An 18,522-nucleotide genomic window follows, 5' to 3' on the forward strand; every position below is an offset into this window, starting at 1 on the left:
TAAGTTGACACTTAGCCTCTCTTATGAAGTACCTATCAAGTATCAACCACCTTACTTCAAGCTGCTGACATAAAAGACCAGATGGACGGCCCTGTCCGAAGCACAGACCCTCACCGCCCCCACTTTCTCATTGTTGATTGGCTATGTTTAACAGCGTGGAAAGTTCTTATCGATTATGGCCCGATTAGGAAAGGTTCCAGACGCTTTTTCTTCTTGGTCGTTCGGGGTATTTTGAGATTTTTGCTTCTTCTTCAGATTCATCGCCAAACGATACATCGATACGCGAGCGACTTAAGGAGTTTTGCGCTCGTTTCATTTTCATAAAGCTCCCTTTTTATTGCCATATTGCTATATTGCTTGATTCTGCAACTGGTTTGCCACCTGCATAATTCAAACACAACCCCACTTTCTGAGCTTGCATCAGTTCACCATGTCTGAGTCGAAGGATCAAATCACCGTCCAGGCATCTGGTGTAGACCATGATATCTCTACGTCTTCACTGGCTAAGGATTCTCAGATTGGTGCACAGCGTTCGAGTTCCCAGGCGGAAGCCTCCGAGCACCCTGTGCAACCTGCGGACCTTGTCGACCAGAAGAAAGGGTTCTTTGGCTATTTCAAGACCAAAGAATTCTATATCACCCTGGTTCTAGGGTAAGTAGCACCTTGAAAGGCTACAAGTCAAACCTAAACCCCTAACCCAATTACTCGCAGTCAAATCCTCGCTATTGCCAATACCTCGACGGGTACCTTCACGACTCTACTCGGCGGGGAACAGTGGGCAATTCCTGCGTTCCAAACCTTCCTAAACTATGTTCTACTCAACGTCATTTTCACTCCTTATACGATGTACCGTTATGGTCTCAAGGGCTGGCTCCGACTGGTATACCGTGACGGCTGGAAATGTATGTCAACAATTTCCTCTCCCGCATATTGGACATAGAACTCCGGCTAACCGCCGCAGACATCATCCTTGCTTTCTGTGACGTACAGGGCAACTACTTTATTGTTCTAGCATACAAGTATACAACCATGCTAAGCGCGCAACTGATTAACTTCTGGGCCATCGTCGTGGTCGTCGTCATCTCGTTCCTTTTCTTGCGCGTGCGCTACCACATCACCCAGATAGCAGGCATTGTCATCTGTATCGGCGGCATGGGCGTCCTCATCGCCTCGGACCACATCACCGGCACAAACGGTGGAGAAATCTCACAAGGAAACCAGCTGAAGGGTGACCTGTTCGCGCTGCTAGGCGCATCCTTCTACGGTCTCACCAACACGGGAGAGGAGTACTTCGTCAGCACTCGGCCTGTGTACGAGGTCCTCGGTCAGATGTCATTCTTCGGAATGATAATCAACGGCGTGCAGGCCGGTATCTTTGACCGGACCTCCTTCCACGAGGCGCACTGGAACGGAAAAGTCGGCGGATATCTCACCGGTTACACGCTGTGTCTGACTCTGTTCTACTGTCTCGCTCCGCTGTTGTTCCGTCTTTCGTCGGCGGCTTTCTTCAACGTCTCCATGCTCACCATGAACTTCTGGGGTGTGATCATTGGCGTCAAGGTCTTCCATTATCATATCCACTGGATGTACCCAATTGCCTTTGTTCTGATCATCGTCGGTCAGCTCATCTACTTCCTTGCCCAGAAGGTCTTGAGTGAAGCTCGTAAGCCCTGGCTTGGGACTAACCAGGAGCGTGGTGTTGTTGGTCTTTTCACTGCGAAGAAGAAGATCGTGCATACTATCCCTGCTGATGTGGAATATCATGACCAAACCGCCGAGCACATCCCCGGGCACACTACCACAGTGAACAACAGCTCTGTCTGATTGTTCGCCTAATGAATGTTCTCATTGCTTTCTTCTTCTTTTTGTGTATGTCTTTTGAGGATTATAAATGTGACCACACATGTAAGAGGATCTTTTGGATTTTATTTCGTGTGCTGCGTTATATCCCCACCAAGTCCGTGCTGGCGCTACTGCTGAGAAGTACCCGGGTGGTTTCGATGCTGGACTGGGAAAGAAAAAGACGATTTTGTTTGCAGGCTTTCAATTAATGCTTAATTATTTTCAGACAATTGCTACTTCTATTTTGAGATTAAACTACCAATCTTCATCTCGAGAATATCAATACACAGTTGGTCGCCTATTCTAAACATCTAGGTATCTCGTCAGCGTACTCTAGAAGCAACCTTGAAACTCCTGGCACCAGGATTGAACTGGAATGGAAGGTAATCTTAAATCAGTGTAGGCGCGTAGCATATCTCGCCAAACCAGCCCAATATGAATAAGGATACCACATTGGAAGATAAGTAGCCCTAAATAGAATGACAACGTTATACCTAGGTATATAAGCCCAGTATCCGCTCAAAATATAACCTTGGAAGTAAACCGACTCCAGTAACCCTACATCGACTGCATTATAGTCAAATCCCACTCACCTAAAAGGAAAGGCGAAAGAAAAGAAAAAGGGGGAAAAAACAATTATAAGAATATCCAAATCCAAGAAACATCCGTTTTGAGCCTCTGTTCGCCTCCCCATCTCCATATGGAGATATATAGTAAAAACAGGCATCCAAAATTAAATAAAAAGTCACAATGTGCAAGTTTCCCGTACCACCACCCCCAAAAGATGAAAAGAAGATAAAAGACCTGTGCATCCGACATGAAAAACACCGAGAAAAATGAGACAGCCCATACATAGCCCACGAGCATCACAGATAAAGCGCCATATTTCCGACCATATTCGCACGGGCACCGGAATAGCCAAAAAAAAATGAACAAAAAAGAGAACAAAAATAACACTGCTGAACCCGAGACTTAACGGAGGAAGGTGAAGAAGGCATCATATGATCCAGACAGATCGATCCAACACCAATTTGGAAGATATATTTCCAACTCCCAGTAAACCCTGTCCTGTTTTTCCTCCGCCTAGTATAGTAAGCCAGCTCAACCCCAAGTCCCAAAATGCAACAAGCGCCAACTTGGAGTAATGCCATAAAAAAAACCAGAAATCCGGGGTTGAGGTGTTTTATCCCCAAACGGAAGCTTGCACGCCGAGGCCGCTCTTGGAGCTCCAGACGCCACTGCCGTTGCTCCAACCGAGGCCAACGCCGCCAGCCTGGTCCTTAGCGCCAGGAGCACCAGCTGCAGAGGTCACAGGTGGGGTAGGTCCGGCAGAGGAGGTGCGCTCAGTGACGGGGCCAGCACTGGGGTCAGCGGGAGTGAAGCCGAGCCCGAGCGGGGAAGGAAGAGGGGTGATGGAGCGCTTGTTCAAGGCCGGGTTGACAGGAGACGCGGAGGTCTGACCAGGGGCAGGCCGGGAACCGATAGGACCAACGGAGCCGATAGGACCAGCAACGGGCTTGGAAGGAGCCTGGCGGGATGAGGGCGAGTCACCTCCGGGCGACGAGGTCGAGGTTACGGGCTGCTCGGCGCCAAAGCCGGCGTTGATAGCGGAGCTAGGCGAGGAGGTGCTGTTGGCGCGCGAGGGAGACTGCAGGCCGGTGGCATCGGCGCTAGTGGTGCTTGCCTGGGTCAGGCCAAATGGGTCCACGCCTCGCGGGGAGGATCCACGGACACCGGACGATGGGGTGCCACCGCCGGCTTGGCTATCTGGGCGTGGGTTATCATCGGAAAAGGCACCGGGCGGGAAGAAGGCCGGGCTTTCGTTGCCGTACAGGGCGCGGTGCTGGCGGGCGAGGAGTTCGCGACGGCTGTCCTCGCTCACGGCAGCAGGGCTGGTGGAACGGTCGGATTTGGATGCAGACATCTCGGCGAGGAGGCCTTGAAAGGAAGAAGAAAAGTATTAAAACCCCGTGTTCAAAGAAAAACGAAGAAGCCAAACCAAATATATTACACAGGCCGACGGATACATAGATGCGAGGAAGTGAAAAGAAAATGAAAAAAGCCGACGGGGGAATATAACGAGGCTCAAAAAGAAGAAGACAGACGCTACCACGTACTTCGGTTGTACTGTTGCTCCTGGTGATAGTTGCGGAGTTCCCTCTCACGCTGTGCTGCCATCCGACGCTTCGCCTGCATCATCTGTTCCACCTCGTTGGGACGACCCTGGTACCGCTGGGAGGCATAGAAACCCTGGGCATTTCCAGACGGGGGCATGCGGTTGCCATCGAACTCGCTGATCGAATGGTGTCGCTGAGGGCCACCACCCATACGAGGGTCTGTCAAGAGACAAGTCAGAAACGCGTTCTGGGTGCCATCCGTGCCCGCAACATACCGTAGTCGGGGTAGGGTCGGCCCATCATCATGGGCATCGAATCCCGCCGAGGAGCATTCCACAGCTTCCCGCTCTTGACGAGATTGTCGATCGCGCGATCGACCTCTGGAAAAAAAAAAGAAAGAGAGATCAGCACTCGTTCCAAAAGGTTTCCAACAAAAAGTATGCCCATGTCATCTCCACAACCGCCTCGCTTCAAAACCACCAACTTTTCCTCCGGGCATTACGCGATTCGGTTTTCGGAGAAGCAATTGTAGAGATCCATGCAGAAGTGTGTCCGTACCGTCAAATTGGGAGGAAAAGGCCGGGGTATCATCGCGCTGGGATACCGAACTCGATCCTGTTTTTCAATGTTAGTTTTTGCTCCGGATGCTCGGCTTTTGATCCCATACCTGACCGGGAGGGAGGCGCCGGCTGCTCCCAAGAGACCTGGCGCGCAGCGGGTGCTTGCCAGCCCTGAGGTTCGTAAAACGAAGACATTGTCGAGATCGAAAGGACCGAAAGTGCGACAGTTCAGGGGGGGAGGAAGATGATCCGGTCAGAGGCGATCTGTCGAGAAAAAAAATGTGAGCGTCGATCCACAACACACGTTTTTTTGAACAGTTCTCCAGATCTTCTTTTCAACACATTGAAAAAAAAGTATCGAAAATTGAGAATCACAAAAAAAATATCCAAGTCTCGGTAAAACCCGAGGGTATGTTTTCCGTGGTCTTTAATATTATTCAATAGGGTATATGGGGTATAGAATAGTTTTTCCAATTGGAAGAAACAGTATAATCAAGACACTTACGGGAAAAAGGCCTCCGAGTATTTCTTTCTACCACGAGTCAACGAGGCAGAGAAAGTCCAAAGATTGGAAGGATGAAGAGAAGAAAAGGAGAGAGAGGGTCCTATGGGGGGGATGTGGGTGTGTATTACCTGATGGAGAGAGGAGGGGGGCTTTTTCATAAATTGTAATGTAAAAGAGTAAAATAGTACAGAAGAGTATACAACATACGAAAAAAAAAAAAAAGGAGATTCATTTTCTTTTCTTTTTTCTTTTTTCCTTTTTAAAGTAGGACAACACATATTATTGGTATTATTAAAATACTTAACCTAACTTTGTCTCTATTAGTCGTGTCTTGGTGTTTATATTGTATGGACTATATACCTAAGTCTCTGATTCTACTAACATCTACAACATAAAATCAACCTATTTGTCATTCAATGCTTTCGTTTAATATCAATTCTCTCTCTCTTTTTTTTTTCTGTACTTCGAAGATCCCAAGTACGCGGTAATTCCCGGCAACCCAAGGGCTTCTATTCGTCACTGATGGGGCCGGTCACCGGAGATTGGACGGGGACACGGGGGCGTATGTCGAAGGGTCGAGCTTCCCTCGTGTCTGATAGTTACGATTACTTATTATTCAAACTATTACTGTCTCTATACTTCGTACCACTTTTATACTTGATGCTACTGGTATACGGAGTGTATTATACTTTTACATCTAACGTTCAAATCTTGGAAACTGGGTTCAAAACAGCGGACAATTGACATTGTGTTGCCCTTATAACATACTATGTTGTATACCCTAGTACTTCTGCATGCTCGATTTCCAGTACAATATTCAAACATTCCCGGTTTTTAATATCTGAATTCTGAGATCTCCTTCACAATATAATCCGATGATTCTAAACAAGGGATTCCCTGAAGTTAACGTATGACGATGCCAACCTGGGAAACTGCAAAGGCTCTGCACTATGCAGTCAGCTTGCCAAGAAGCTGTCTATGGACGCCATCGGGGGCTGCAAGGTAAGTGAATACTCTAGTCGGATCTGGAATGTGATCTGCAGCTCCATGTATAGTGGTTAGTACAAACGCATGCAATAAGTATATATAGCCCGCTGTACGGAGTAGCCCGCTCAAATATACAACATCCAGAGCCTGATATACATCTGGTTTCAGCAAGCCCCTTTAAAAGCCACATTAACCAGTAGACTAGAAACCATACCCACATATGGAAGTAGATGCAATGCAATAGTAACATTGCTACTTCCAGAATAATACACTTTCAACGGTGCTTTGACCAACTCGGTCAATTCAGGAGAGGTGGGGCAACATCCGTCGGCCATCATTTTATATTCTTCCGCAAGGTCCGCGCCCCTCTGAACTGGATTGGCCACTACAATGTGCAGGATGTACTCACCCGACTCGACGGCCCAGTCAGCAGCCCGAGGCCTCACCCGCATGTACATGAGACTATTCCTATAAGTGTGATTTAGGTGAGTCGGCTCCATGACTGGATATGGGAGGCACCGGGGTACTCAGATATATAGAGTAGAGGAATTTTGCTTTCAGTTCACTCGTTCCGTCATCAGCACTCCCAAAATTTTCCCTGTTGTCTGTCTAAGTCGATATAGCGGAAAGGTACAGTACCAACCTTTCCCCTCAAACCCTCCGGAAATGTACCATTGGCACGATACGCTCAAGCATGCCTCCGCGTTACCTTGGGAGCGTAATAACTCCCCACTCGTCATACATGGGACTGTACTCGGCCGAATTTGGTCTTAGTAGGATGCTTGATTGTATGGGGGCAAGGCCATGTTATAAGTGGTAAACTGTAGCTGTCTTGAGCAGTGAAAAAGTAGTTGTTTACTTATCTAGTCGTTTACAAAGGAGTACGCCAAAACAAGCCACATATTTCCCAACGTAGTGACCCCGGCCTTAATAAACAAAGGCTACCAGCTCACCACTGACACCCCAGTACCTCAGTTAGCTCTAGAGACGAATAGTCCAATGGTGTTCCATGTTTGAAACAAAGAAGCACAACATAGTATGAGTGTGCTCGAGTCACCAAGGATTTATCGTCAACAGAATAGATTTCTCCTGGATTCTTTGAAAGGAGAGACAGCAGATCTATTCCATATGTATGCCTCAGGCCAATTATATGGATTAGGCTATACTAGTGAGCAACACGTGCAAGGACCATGCTGATCGCGGGGAGAAGTGAAGAACGACGATCAGGAGGCAAAAGGGGAATGCAACGTACGGGCCATATAAGGGTTTTTCTTAGGAATTGAGGTGTTCATTCTATAGCCAGTAGTTTCAGAAGTTCAAGTGTCAACACTCCCCAGGTCTGTTATCGATAATCTGTCGTCATGGTACCTGCATGAATGCATAGCTCGGTGATACTGCGGGCAACTCTGGCCGCATTTTGGCTTTCTGGCTTCAGGGTTTCAGGTTCCTGGAGCCAGTGGAGAGGAAAAAAAGTAATAAAGAGTAATGACAAAGGGATAAGCGAGAGATCATATATGAGACAAAGGACAGCAGTCAGCCCCTAATTGTTGCACTTCGAAATGAGGGTAGAGAGCTATTCCCCAATAGTCTGTCTCACTTCGTGGGCTACTCCATCTAACGGCGTTAGAACGTTAATTTCTCACTCAACACATCTCTTTTGAACCTCCAAGTACTTATTCTGGGTGAATTCATCCGATTGTTCTTCAACTTATACACATAAAATCATTGAGGTTGGGAAGATTGGAGTTCCTCAAGAGGGGACGGTCGGCAGTGTCTCTTTACCGCCGACAGGGGCTGACCTCCAGGGCTTCGATCATCTTCACAACTTCTCAAATTCCCCTCTCTGACTACGCTTTCTTTCCTCAACAATCGGAAACGCAGGCTGGTTCCTACAAATTCACTGAAACAGCCAAATTGTACGGTTCATCCAATACTTAGGTCCTTTTTTGTCTCTTTTCTTTCATCCAATCCTCGGACTGTTCGCTCTCTTCTCCCACGAAGACCTTTTTTTTTTTTACTATTTTCTTTTCGTGTCTTATTTTCATCTCCTGGTTGAGGCATTCCCCTTTACATCTCTTCAATTCTTATCGGTTCCGAGTGAAAGGAAAAAAAAAATTCGGGCTTTTCGCGACTTTGGGTCGAGGGCGATTGCAAAGTCTCCCACCACAAACGATCTGATTCCCGGTTGTCTCACACATATCAACGAACCCTTGACGTGTTACACACGTGCCATAACCTCCCTCACCCCGATTTATCGATCACAAAATTTCTCCGGTGATTTCCAACAGAGAGGAACCTGAGGGGATTATATTGTGTGGTGTGTGGGAGTGGACTCTTATCTCTTTTGCCGAGCCCCCCCTCCCCCGTACGGAAGGACCACAACGGTGTGGGAGTTGCGAATTGCTATATGGTCGCAAAAATCGATGGGAATGCGAAGTGTTCCCTCCACCGTGACGTCGCCTCGTTAGCGTCGGCGCAGTCCACTATGGCATGGAGGCCTCAATCCGATGTGCCACAAACTGACGTGCCCGAGACCGCCCCTCGACCTCCGTTGATTTCACACCAGTCCAATTCCCTTCCCTCCACCCCATATCAACATGCGCGCAACCTATCGTTCCACTCCCGGTCGCCGTCCCCCGCCCGCGGAAGCACCTCCCCTCGATCCACTCATTCCGAGGCCACACATTTACCCCCATTTTCCCGGAAACCGCTCGGAGGATGTAAATATGAGACCGCCATGGCATATTTTCGACGACGGATACCGTATAGTCTAGGAGCAGATATACTGCCAGAGGAGAAGGGGGCATTGAAGGAGCAGCTCAGCTCGGATGAGGAGAAAAAATTGTCGACCGAGCTCATGGACTTGTATGATCGATTATTACCATCTGCCGAGAGTGATGATCGACGTCGACAACTTGTTCGGAAACTGGAGAAGCTTTTCAATGACCAATGGCCGGGTCATAACATCAAGGCAAACATTTTTGGCTCATCGGGGAATAAACTCTGTTCCAGTGATTCAGATGGTAGGTTTTCTTTGGACACAAGAGAGATGAAAAGGCAGAGCAAATACTAACTTGAGCAGTGGACATTTGCATCACGACCAATTACAAGGAATTGGAGCATGTATGCCTGTTGGCTGAGGTGTTGGCTAAACGTAAGGAATCACTCTCGATATAACTTCATTGGGTAATGGACTGACCTGAACAGATGGGATGCAACGGGTGGTGTGTGTGTCGCATGCAAAGGTCCCCATCGTGAAAATTTGGGACCCGGAACTCCGGTTAGCTTGTGACATGAATGTCAATAATACCTTGGCGCTAGAAAACACTCGAATGATCCGGACCTACGTTGAGGTGGATGAAAGAGTGCGGCCTTTAGCAATGGCTATCAAGCACTGGACGAAGCAAAGAATTCTCAACGATGCCGCACTTGGAGGAACCCTTAGCTCTTACACCTGGATCTGTTTGATTATTAATTTCCTGCAGACAAGAAACCCTCCAATTCTCCCAAGTCTGCAAGCACGTCCGCACAAGAAGAGGGTGACTCACGATGGATTGGTTTGCTCGTTCGATGACGACCTCAAGACCTTGTCGCAATTTGGCCGTAAGAACAAACAATCGGTTGGCGAGTTGCTCTTTCAATTTTTCCGGTATTATGGCTACGAACTTGACTATGAGAAGAATGTCATCTCAGTACGGGACGGCACCCTGATCAACAAAGAGGCCAAGGGCTGGCACCTGATGTTGAACAACCGACTGTGCGTGGAGGAGCCGTTCAACACGTCAAGAAACCTAGGCAACACCGCCGATGACACTTCATTCCGGGGATTACATTTGGAATTGCGAAGGGCTTTCAAGTACATTGCAAACGGTGATCTAGAAGGGTGTTGTCAGCAGTTTGAATTCCCGGCGGAAGAAGAGCGGACCTGGGAGCGACCACCACCCCAACCGCGGCCAACTCTCACACCTTCCCTCCCATCGCGGGGTGGACGAGGAGGGAACCGCGGCGGCAGATATAATAATCAGTTCTCGCGAGGCGGGCTCGGTGGTGGGCGACGACAATCAAACACTGGAAACAAGTCGAACTTCCGGCAGCCGAACACTGGCAATGCATCAGATATCTCTCTGCAGGCACAACAGCAAGCCCAGTATCTTCTGCATGACCAGTTATACCAACAAATCCAGCTTTTGCAGGCACAGGAGCAAGAATTGCGGATGCAATTGCACAGCCAGGCATTGATCACTGGGAGGCCACCACCGGTATTCATCCGTCAGCCATTTATCCAATTCCCAGTCCCTCAACAGCAAGAGTTTCCAGATGAACCCTCACAGCCGAGATCAGGAACAGGAGCAGCAAGCCATGCTACTCTTAGCCCAACTCAACGACAGCAAACCACTTATAACACAACTTATGCCTCAGTTGGTGCATCTGGCTCGCAAGCGACCATTGCCAACCCTCCCTCACCGTCTGCTGTTAGTGTTATGCCTGATACTCGTCGTAACTCTCGGCGATTGTCAGCTGCCAACGGATCCCCAAAGTCTCTTCGTGCACACTCACAACCTGCACGACCTCAGGGCTCGCCCTCTCTTCCCAGCTATATCCCCCTTTATACCATGCCCCCACCTACGGAGAACTGGTCAAAGCAAAGGTCGACCACCGAGTCGTCAGAAGGCGGAGAAGCCAGTGGTGACGAGAATGTAATGCGTTCAAACAGTTTGGCCAGCAATGGATCCCACTCAAACTCTGCGGACGACAACCGGCAGCAGGATGTGTTGGGTTATTATATAACCCCCCAACAACTTCAAGCCTTCCAGCAAGGTTCCATGCTGCCGCCATTGTCCGCACAGATGGGTCTGGTCTCGAATGGATATTCGTTTATTCCCCTTCAACCAGATTATCGACCGGGATCGTTCTCGTCAGAGACGGCTCGCTCAGAGCACACTCCAACTTCTAAGCCCCCGTCGCAACCAGTCCAGTCTACACCACGCCCAGTTGCACCTGGTCCGTTGATCGTCGATGGATCGGTGCGTCCAAGTGAGAACCGCTCGGCATATGCGCCTGAGTTGGTCGACCCTTACTCTGCGGTAAGCCACTATACGTCGTCGGATGATCACAACATGAACACGCCTGCGAGTTTCTCCGATTCCTTGTCTCAAGATTACCAGGACTCCGGGTCCTTTGACCTGGAGCACTCGGCTGTCTTAACTCGGCCCTCTACGGAAACACAAAAGGTCAATGGTGTGAGCGGGGAAAAGCAGTCAGACACGGATGGCCAAACCGAGCTTCTCGCTAGTCGGCTGCAGAACTACCACCTATCGAATTCCGAGAAGCTGGTACAACAACCTGCGAAGACAAGTGCGGATCGACCAAGAAGCAGTACAGCACAAGGACCAGGAAAGGAAGTTGGCCAGTCCAAGAACTCAGGACAGATGAGTGAGAAACCTGCTGCATCTGGGCCGAACGAGAATCGGCATCAGTCGACGAACTCGAAGCGCCGGACTAATGGAGACCATTCCGACAAGACGAATGGTGTCAATGGCAAGAGCAAACCCAAAGGCCAAGGCCGACACGACGGCTCTCACAATGCTGCCTCGGGCACCAAAGATCGACACGCAGACCCGCCCCGGAGATCGGGCGGACAGTCTAACGGCACGAACGACAGCAACCATGGATGGCAGACGACCAGGAAGAAGAACCGCAAGAACACCAAGTTGTCAATGGAGTCTCGAAATGGCATCAACGGCGGTCATGACCTCGTTCCAGCGGATGATTCTCTGCGAAAAGGCGGGTGACCAAGTGTGCTTCCAACCCATCTCCACCACATGAGGAATGGGCAGATACTCACATCTCTAACCTGATTCCATTGCCTTCAAAATCCCGTCTACGCGGTAACCCCAAACGAACTCACGTTCCCCCGAAATACATTGTTTTGCTCTTTTTTTCCATTTCCCCCTTCTCTCCACTGAGGGAGTTGGGTCCATATATGCATGCATTCGTTGCCATCGGGAAAGTTGGCCGGTTCATTTTCCAGGAAACGCCTCCCATGCATTGAGACGATTTCTTTCAGTTGTTTGGAGTTCTTTGTGTTTGAAATGGTTAGACCCGGTTTTGTGTCTGATGCTTCTCATCTTTTTTATGCCAGAATTCTTTTTTTTCTTTTTTTTTTCGGTCCTGGTTCTGTACAAAAGAGTAAAGATATTAACTTGTTGCCAAATGAGAAACAAACCAAAATTTTCGAAAAAAAAAAAGTGTTCCTTTTCCTGCCCTGATACTTCCTGGATTGCATTGTCTTAACTGTCAACAGAGAGTGTCTATGTTGTATACGTTGTATACTAAATGCGAGATCGGGCTTCAAATAACAAAGACACAGAGCACAAAGGGAAGAAATCGTCCCAGTTCTCAAATCATCCCTCTCTCTCCCTCTCTCTTTTCATCGTCATCGTCCTTATCATCTCCCACCTAACTATACCCACCAAGAACCTCTCATCAAAAGCAACCCGGCATTATCAATCCAAGAGAAACCACCAAATAACAAATCCCCACAAAGAATCCAGCATACATACAACCATCTGGGCAGCGTATATATATACCAACAAGGGTGTATCCTGTATCCCAACATTGAATCCCAATTTCCCAATCTCCCAGACAAGCCAAAAGAAGAAGAAAAGAAAAGATGTGGATGACAATCCTTCTATTCATGCTGTATTTGTATTATTCCTTTTTCCTCGCCTACGGTATAATCAGCGAGACATGGTCTGGCATCTCTTTCGTGCATAATTACGCCACTCGATCACTCGGTGCCGTCATGTCTCTTTTTTCTCTAAATTGGAATTGGAATTGGTCGAGTTCGAATTCCCTCTTCTCCGCGTTTGGTAATTCAGGATTGCCTTGGCTAGCTCGTGTGTCAGCCCCGGTGCCGATTGCGCCTAATTTCTTTGCGTTTTCGTTTACTTTTGTTCTTGGGGTTTTGACGTATGAGCTTTGTGTTGATTTGTTTTGAGGGTTTGCCAGTTTTTTGGTTATCGATATTTGTCGCTATGGTGCCTATGTTGGTTGGTGTATGTGTACTGGAGGGACTCCGTAAGGGGGAAGGGGGTTGAAAGATGGATATGTCTTTGAGCTACGGAGGATGTCAAATCAAATGTGATTTGGGTTGATTGAACATTTTTATGTAGCATTGGCGGAGGGAAAGCGTTGATTCTATAAATGTCAAGAGATTATATATAGAAAAGACCTCTTCATATACACCTAAAAAGAACACGTAAAAAGACATGACAAGACCGCATAAGTGGCTGACTATTGTTGTTCCGAATATTGACATTGCATCATTTATCATTGAGATAATAGTATGGCATATAGTATAGTATATATATAGTACATTGCATCTGTAACACAGATCTTGCAGTGTATCAGATGCAGAAAGTGCTGGACAAGATTTAATCACATAAAGGCGTTGGGAAGACAAAAAATAGGTCGAAGATAGGATATTAAAACAGAAAGACTTGGGTAGAATCGGCAAATATGTTCAGCAGGGAGAGAATGTAAAATGACATGTTGGGATTCTCCATTATCGCTTTTTGGAGAGAAATTAGAACACCAATTAATGACCTCAAGCCAAATCAGTACCAGATCTCGGTCCAGATGTATGGCAGAATCACGACAGAGGCCGTGTACAATATCATGAAGGCGTAGTATGGGGCGAGGATTAGCTTGATTAGAGGGGTATCACAGATAAGAACCCAGATGGAGAGAAAGGCGACGGAGAAGAAGTGGCTGACGAGGACGAGGGGTTTCTTGATCAGACCGGCCAAAAGTCCAACGGGACCGCCAACTGGTCCAATCTGGAAGTAGCGGAAACAGCCACGCTGAAGAGCTTTCAGGTACTCGTCTATTGATAAACCGTTAGTTATTGAAATTACCCAAAGAGTGAGAAGACATACTGTCTGCAGCGAAGAGCGCATAGAGAGCTTGTGCAAGGATGTTGATGACCGAAGAAGAATTCTTTCGCCTCCAGTGGAATTCCGCAAGTTGTTCGAGAACAAGGCCGGTATTGGAGAGGCTGGGCACACGCTCCGGGCTGAGCAATTCGCGAATGACACAGACATCGTTGAGCGCCACCGTCATGCCTCCACCTGTGAGAGGGTGTCGCATGTTGAGCGCATCTCCCAGAATCATCAGCCCGGGTGTCTTGTTGGCCGAGGCAGGCAGGAACGAGTTCGGCATTGACCTTAGCTGGCTCTGCTCTAGCGCATCAGAGAACGACTGCTGGGCACCCTCTGGGAGCTGGGGCAGGATGTTGTTTCGCATGTAGCCCTTGACACCACCATTCTTCACCGAGGCTTGAGGTAGGTTATCGGGGATATCGATAAGGATTCGGGTCTCGTGGGTGCCGATCTGGTACATGAGGACGGGTGGGTTATCGCTGAGGAGGACATGACCAGTGTTGGGTGCAGGGAGTTTAGCGTCGATGAGTTCCAAGCCATAGAATTTCGATCTCCGTTTGGGTGTGTACTGGTGGTGTTGCTTGCGGAATTCCGAGTTGTAGCCGTCGGCGGCTACGGTGAGCTGACCGAAGTAGCAATCCTTGATGTCCTTGGTGATACACTCGACTCCAAGGACTTCTTGGGTATATGCCGATATGACAAGGCCAGTCACTTTGGTTTCAACCACTGTGACATTGGGACAGGACAGAGCGGCTGCCCGTAGTTTCATCACGAATCGACCATGATGGAAGGCTCGTCCCAACGGTGTAGGTGCCGTTGGGCTGGACTTGGGGTATTCGAGGAGAACCGGCTCGCCAAAGTAAGAAATCCAGTATCCCCTCACATCAATGCCATCGATATCTTCCAGACAATCCCGTAGCCCTAGTTGCTCGAGCGCCTGAACACCCCCCGGTTGGAGTAGCTCACCAACAATGCGGTTGGGCTCCTCCAACGATTTTTCCAGCAGGATCACACTGCGTCCTTGCTTTCCCAGTGCGACTGCAAGCGCACATCCTAGGACTCCGGCACCCACGATTACAACATCTGCTTCGTGGTGGTCGATGCGGCGTTGAGCGGCCGTGGAGAGGGCGGCGTCGCCATTGAGAACGGAGGCCATTTTTGGTTATAATAGAGTAGATATTGTCAGAACGGGGACGACTGAGGTAGGACCATTATCGACCTGAGCAATTGATTTAAATGAAAGTCGATTGGCTTGTGTTTATGGGCTGATGTTTTTTTTGGCCTTTGGATAGAAAGGGGTGGCGTGACATGTGAAAGATCACCTCTCTCCGCCTTCCCAATTCTACGCCGAAGAGGACATCACGCCGTTATCTCGCAGTGGACTGATATGGATATACAACAACCGTGAAATATACAGGGATATTGGATATTGATGGATATGGATGAATCTATTGTAGAATCTATTGAAGATGGTTATTGTACAAGGTCCTATTTACATTATTATACATATTCACTGAGACGCCCGATGCCCCTGATAATCCTCATACTCCATATACTCCGCGTATTCCCCTCCAGGTGAAAACTCCAGGTGATAGTCGGATGAGTACTTCTCAGGGATATAAGGCGCACCCCAATTTGCTGGGTTGTTCCACGGGTATTCGGGATCTTCCGAAGGAACGGTGTGTAATTTTGAGACATTAGCCTCAGCCCACCACTTTGCATGATCAGGGGCGTCGAACTGTTTGCGCCTGAGCAACATATCTAACTCCCACTCTTCATCAAAGTTCATGATGAGTTCTCCGAGATCTGTGGTGGGCAGTAAATGCGGTTGCTCGGTGAGTTTGAATGGCTTGGAACGCTTCAACCGTTTCAACTCAGGGTGACCATTGATGGCTGACCAATGCGAATCACCTTCAAACTTGGCCTCCAGTGCCCCCACGATTTTCCGGAGTACCAACACTTGCCCTGCGGCATCGGAGGAACCAGAGGAATTGATCGCATTTTCCAACGAGCCCAACTGAGAGGTGACTTCCACCACAAAGTCTTGATTGATCTGCTCATTCCGCGAGAGGACTGTCATTATGCACCACCACACCCCCTTGAAGTTATGGACCTTGGCAAATCCACGTAGCAGCATCTTCAATAGTACCTGGTCGAAGCCATGAGAAAGCCGCCATCGAGATTGGTAGATTGTTGTGAGGAGATCGACAGCAATTTCTGGCATTCCACCGCCAATGAGGTAACGGCTGGAAGAAGTCGCACAGAAGTGCTTCACCAAAAGACCATTGGTGTTGGCACAGACATCATAATATTCAAAAACGGCCATCTTGATCAAGCCTCCATACCCAATGGCTTCTGGGTCCACCTCCATGACCCGTTGGAAGAAGATGGGAATCCACGAAGTGAAACGCTTGCTATAACGGAGAGCAGGAGCATTCTTCCAGTAATCCCATTCGGATGTAATCAGACGTCGTGCGTTCGCCAAGCCTGTCTTTTTGCAACTGAGAATCGCGGCGATCACAGCCAGCTTCAGATGAAGTGGTCTGACAATGTAACCGCCCATGGTTGCGTCATTGTAAATTGCCAGAGCATCGGTGTGTCTGCCCATATTGATAAAGTGCTCCATCCGCTTGTGGAGCGGAACATACAAACTGGCAGTTTTGGAGGCCACCATCTCGCTCACTGTTTGAGGGAAAGATTCCTCGGCGGGAATGTGAATCGGGGCAATCTTTTCGCCTCGTATTGCCCAAGTATCAGAACTAGACCCAAGAATGCGCCTGGAAGAAGTTAAATGATCTTGTCGATTCTTGGCGGCTTGCTTCAGCCGCCAGATTCCCACAGGGTTGTCGGTCATTGCGAGTTTTCGGCTCTTCAGGAGCGAGGTGATAAATCGATTGTCAATACCGGTATTCCAATTTTGATCGTAGGCCATGTCCATAATGGTTGTAATCATATCTTCGTTGCCCTTTTCAATGATTGCTTCGAGGATGTGTCGATGCAGTACTTTGTCGGGTTGTATATCAAAATCGTTGATACAAGAGATGACGAAGTCGAAAATTTCCTGGCCTGTGTGAGTGGGATAGTATTCCAAGAAGACGCGGTCGAAAATCATAGTGAAATCCTTCTTTGACTGGGTGTATCCGTGCTCGTGCATAGCATACATGCCATCCATGACCCTGTCCCATTCACAGTTAAGTGCTTTGTTGTAGATAATCAAGCCAATGGTCCGGCATCCAGGCTCGGTCCCATAACGTGTTGACATCGCCTTTACCATAGCTTCAGCTTCTTCGGCTCGGCCAGTTTCAACCATGGCCTTGACCATGGGGTTGAAGAGTTTTTCAGTTGGTTTCCGTTCGAGTGATTCGAGGCGTTTGAGAATGAGGTTGAGTTGGAAAGACAGCAATTCCATGCTCCTAGTCTTCCTCCATAATCCATCAAGATACGCTCCACACAGACCACAGTCACGGTCATCCTCGAAGCGCTGGAAGAATAGGAACTTGGCGGAGTCCAACCGTTTGGACTCGATCAGACATCGGAGGATGACCTCTAATAGATGTGTTGGAACAGTAAAGCTGGTTCTGAATCTATCGTATATAACGCCGACAGAGTCAATGTGGCCCTCTTTCGCAAGCAGATGCATCAGTGTAGCCCACATCTCCCCTGACACGACACTGACTTTGTCCAGGCGATTGAACAAAGTTCGAGCAACGAACAGGTTTCCTTTGATGCAGTTGGCAGTGAATATAATACAAGCAAGCTCTCTTCGTTCCCAAGAAATGCTAGGTGCCTGCCGAGTGTGGGCTAAGAACAAATTCGCAGCTGTGATTTCCCGCCCTTGATTAAGCAACCTGCGGAGTTCGTCGTCGAAGGGCAGCTTGCCAGATTCTCGTGCGAGTTCACCCTGATGTTTTTTCACGAGCCAGAATTTCAGCATTCTGGGCCAAGCTTGAAGGATCGATGTTTCCCGTGTATTTGGATTGTGCAATTGGATGGCTTTCAAACAGCGAACGTCTTGAGCGAGCATGATGTTTTTCCAAGCTGACTAGGGGTTTGGGTTTGGGCTTTGGATCATCCTTTTCTGTCTCGAACCCTGGCTCATCTGGCCTGTCAGGTACGTTCCGATTCCTCGCCTTGAGGGATTCAACGCCCATAAACTCGCCCGCCTCCGCCGCCTCAACCATCACCTTGAGTCGTTTGGCAGCAGATGTTGCATCATAATTCGGGGCGGTACTGTGTAATGTTCGTTTGTTCTCGATGATTTTCTCGGCGATGCGGACCCGGCGATGGGCTTCGTACGTGAGGGCTGCGACGGTGCAGAATCCGCCAACTGTTGAGCCGGCCAGAGCCAATTGGCGGAGCACTCGGAGGGCATTTGGAGAGGGTATTATTGAACCGGATTTTGCGGCGCGGGCAAGCATATTGCAGAAGCTGAGCGCGGGTTGCGCGCAAGTTCACCAGTCGTGCATGAGCGGTCTCGTACTAAGGTTCCGAAATGAGGAGATAATTGAATCAAATGAAACGTAAATAGCTCCAACCACCAGCTATGATCATAGGTTAGGTGTACAGAC

General features: G+C 48.6%; 5 protein-coding genes across 5 annotated transcripts; 2 read left to right on the forward strand and 3 right to left on the reverse strand.

Moving 5' to 3' along the window:
* Nucleotides 1–430: 430 nt before the first annotated feature.
* Nucleotides 431–1,824, forward strand: N7516_008680 (DUF914 domain membrane protein; the record flags this gene model as incomplete). Its single annotated transcript, XM_057221399.1, has 3 exons — nucleotides 431–651; nucleotides 712–902; nucleotides 962–1,824. 3 exons carry the CDS (start codon nucleotides 431–433, stop codon nucleotides 1,822–1,824), a joined length of 1,275 nt encoding a protein of 424 aa, XP_057071671.1.
* A 1,201-nt stretch (nucleotides 1,825–3,025) lies between these two features.
* On the reverse strand, nucleotides 3,026–4,714 carry N7516_008681 (uncharacterized protein; the record flags this gene model as incomplete). Its single annotated transcript, XM_057221400.1, has 5 exons — nucleotides 3,026–3,780; nucleotides 3,960–4,178; nucleotides 4,235–4,339; nucleotides 4,518–4,574; nucleotides 4,627–4,714. The coding sequence occupies 5 exons, from the start codon at nucleotides 4,712–4,714 to the stop codon at nucleotides 3,026–3,028; spliced, it is 1,224 nt and encodes a 407-aa protein (XP_057071672.1).
* Nucleotides 4,715–8,418: 3,704 nt separating this feature from the next.
* N7516_008682 (uncharacterized protein) lies at nucleotides 8,419–11,803 on the forward strand (the record flags this gene model as incomplete). Its single annotated transcript, XM_057221401.1, has 3 exons — nucleotides 8,419–9,034; nucleotides 9,094–9,165; nucleotides 9,219–11,803. 3 exons carry the CDS (start codon nucleotides 8,419–8,421, stop codon nucleotides 11,801–11,803), a joined length of 3,273 nt encoding a protein of 1,090 aa, XP_057071673.1.
* A 1,827-nt stretch (nucleotides 11,804–13,630) lies between these two features.
* erg1 (squalene monooxygenase erg1) lies at nucleotides 13,631–15,110 on the reverse strand (the record flags this gene model as incomplete). Its single annotated transcript, XM_057221402.1, has 2 exons — nucleotides 13,631–13,899; nucleotides 13,952–15,110. 2 exons carry the CDS (start codon nucleotides 15,108–15,110, stop codon nucleotides 13,631–13,633), a joined length of 1,428 nt encoding a protein of 475 aa, XP_057071674.1.
* A 354-nt stretch (nucleotides 15,111–15,464) lies between these two features.
* Nucleotides 15,465–18,372, reverse strand: N7516_008684 (pentatricopeptide repeat protein; the record flags this gene model as incomplete). The annotated part of the gene is made up of 2 exons (XM_057221403.1): nucleotides 15,465–17,802; nucleotides 17,855–18,372. 2 exons carry the CDS (start codon nucleotides 18,370–18,372, stop codon nucleotides 15,465–15,467), a joined length of 2,856 nt encoding a protein of 951 aa, XP_057071675.1.
* Nucleotides 18,373–18,522: the final 150 nt, after the last annotated feature.

This window comes from Penicillium verrucosum (assembly GCF_028828655.1).
Source record: "Penicillium verrucosum strain IBT 35672 chromosome Unknown utg000003l_segment0_segment0, whole genome shotgun sequence".
Classification (NCBI taxonomy): domain Eukaryota; kingdom Fungi; phylum Ascomycota; class Eurotiomycetes; order Eurotiales; family Aspergillaceae; genus Penicillium; species Penicillium verrucosum.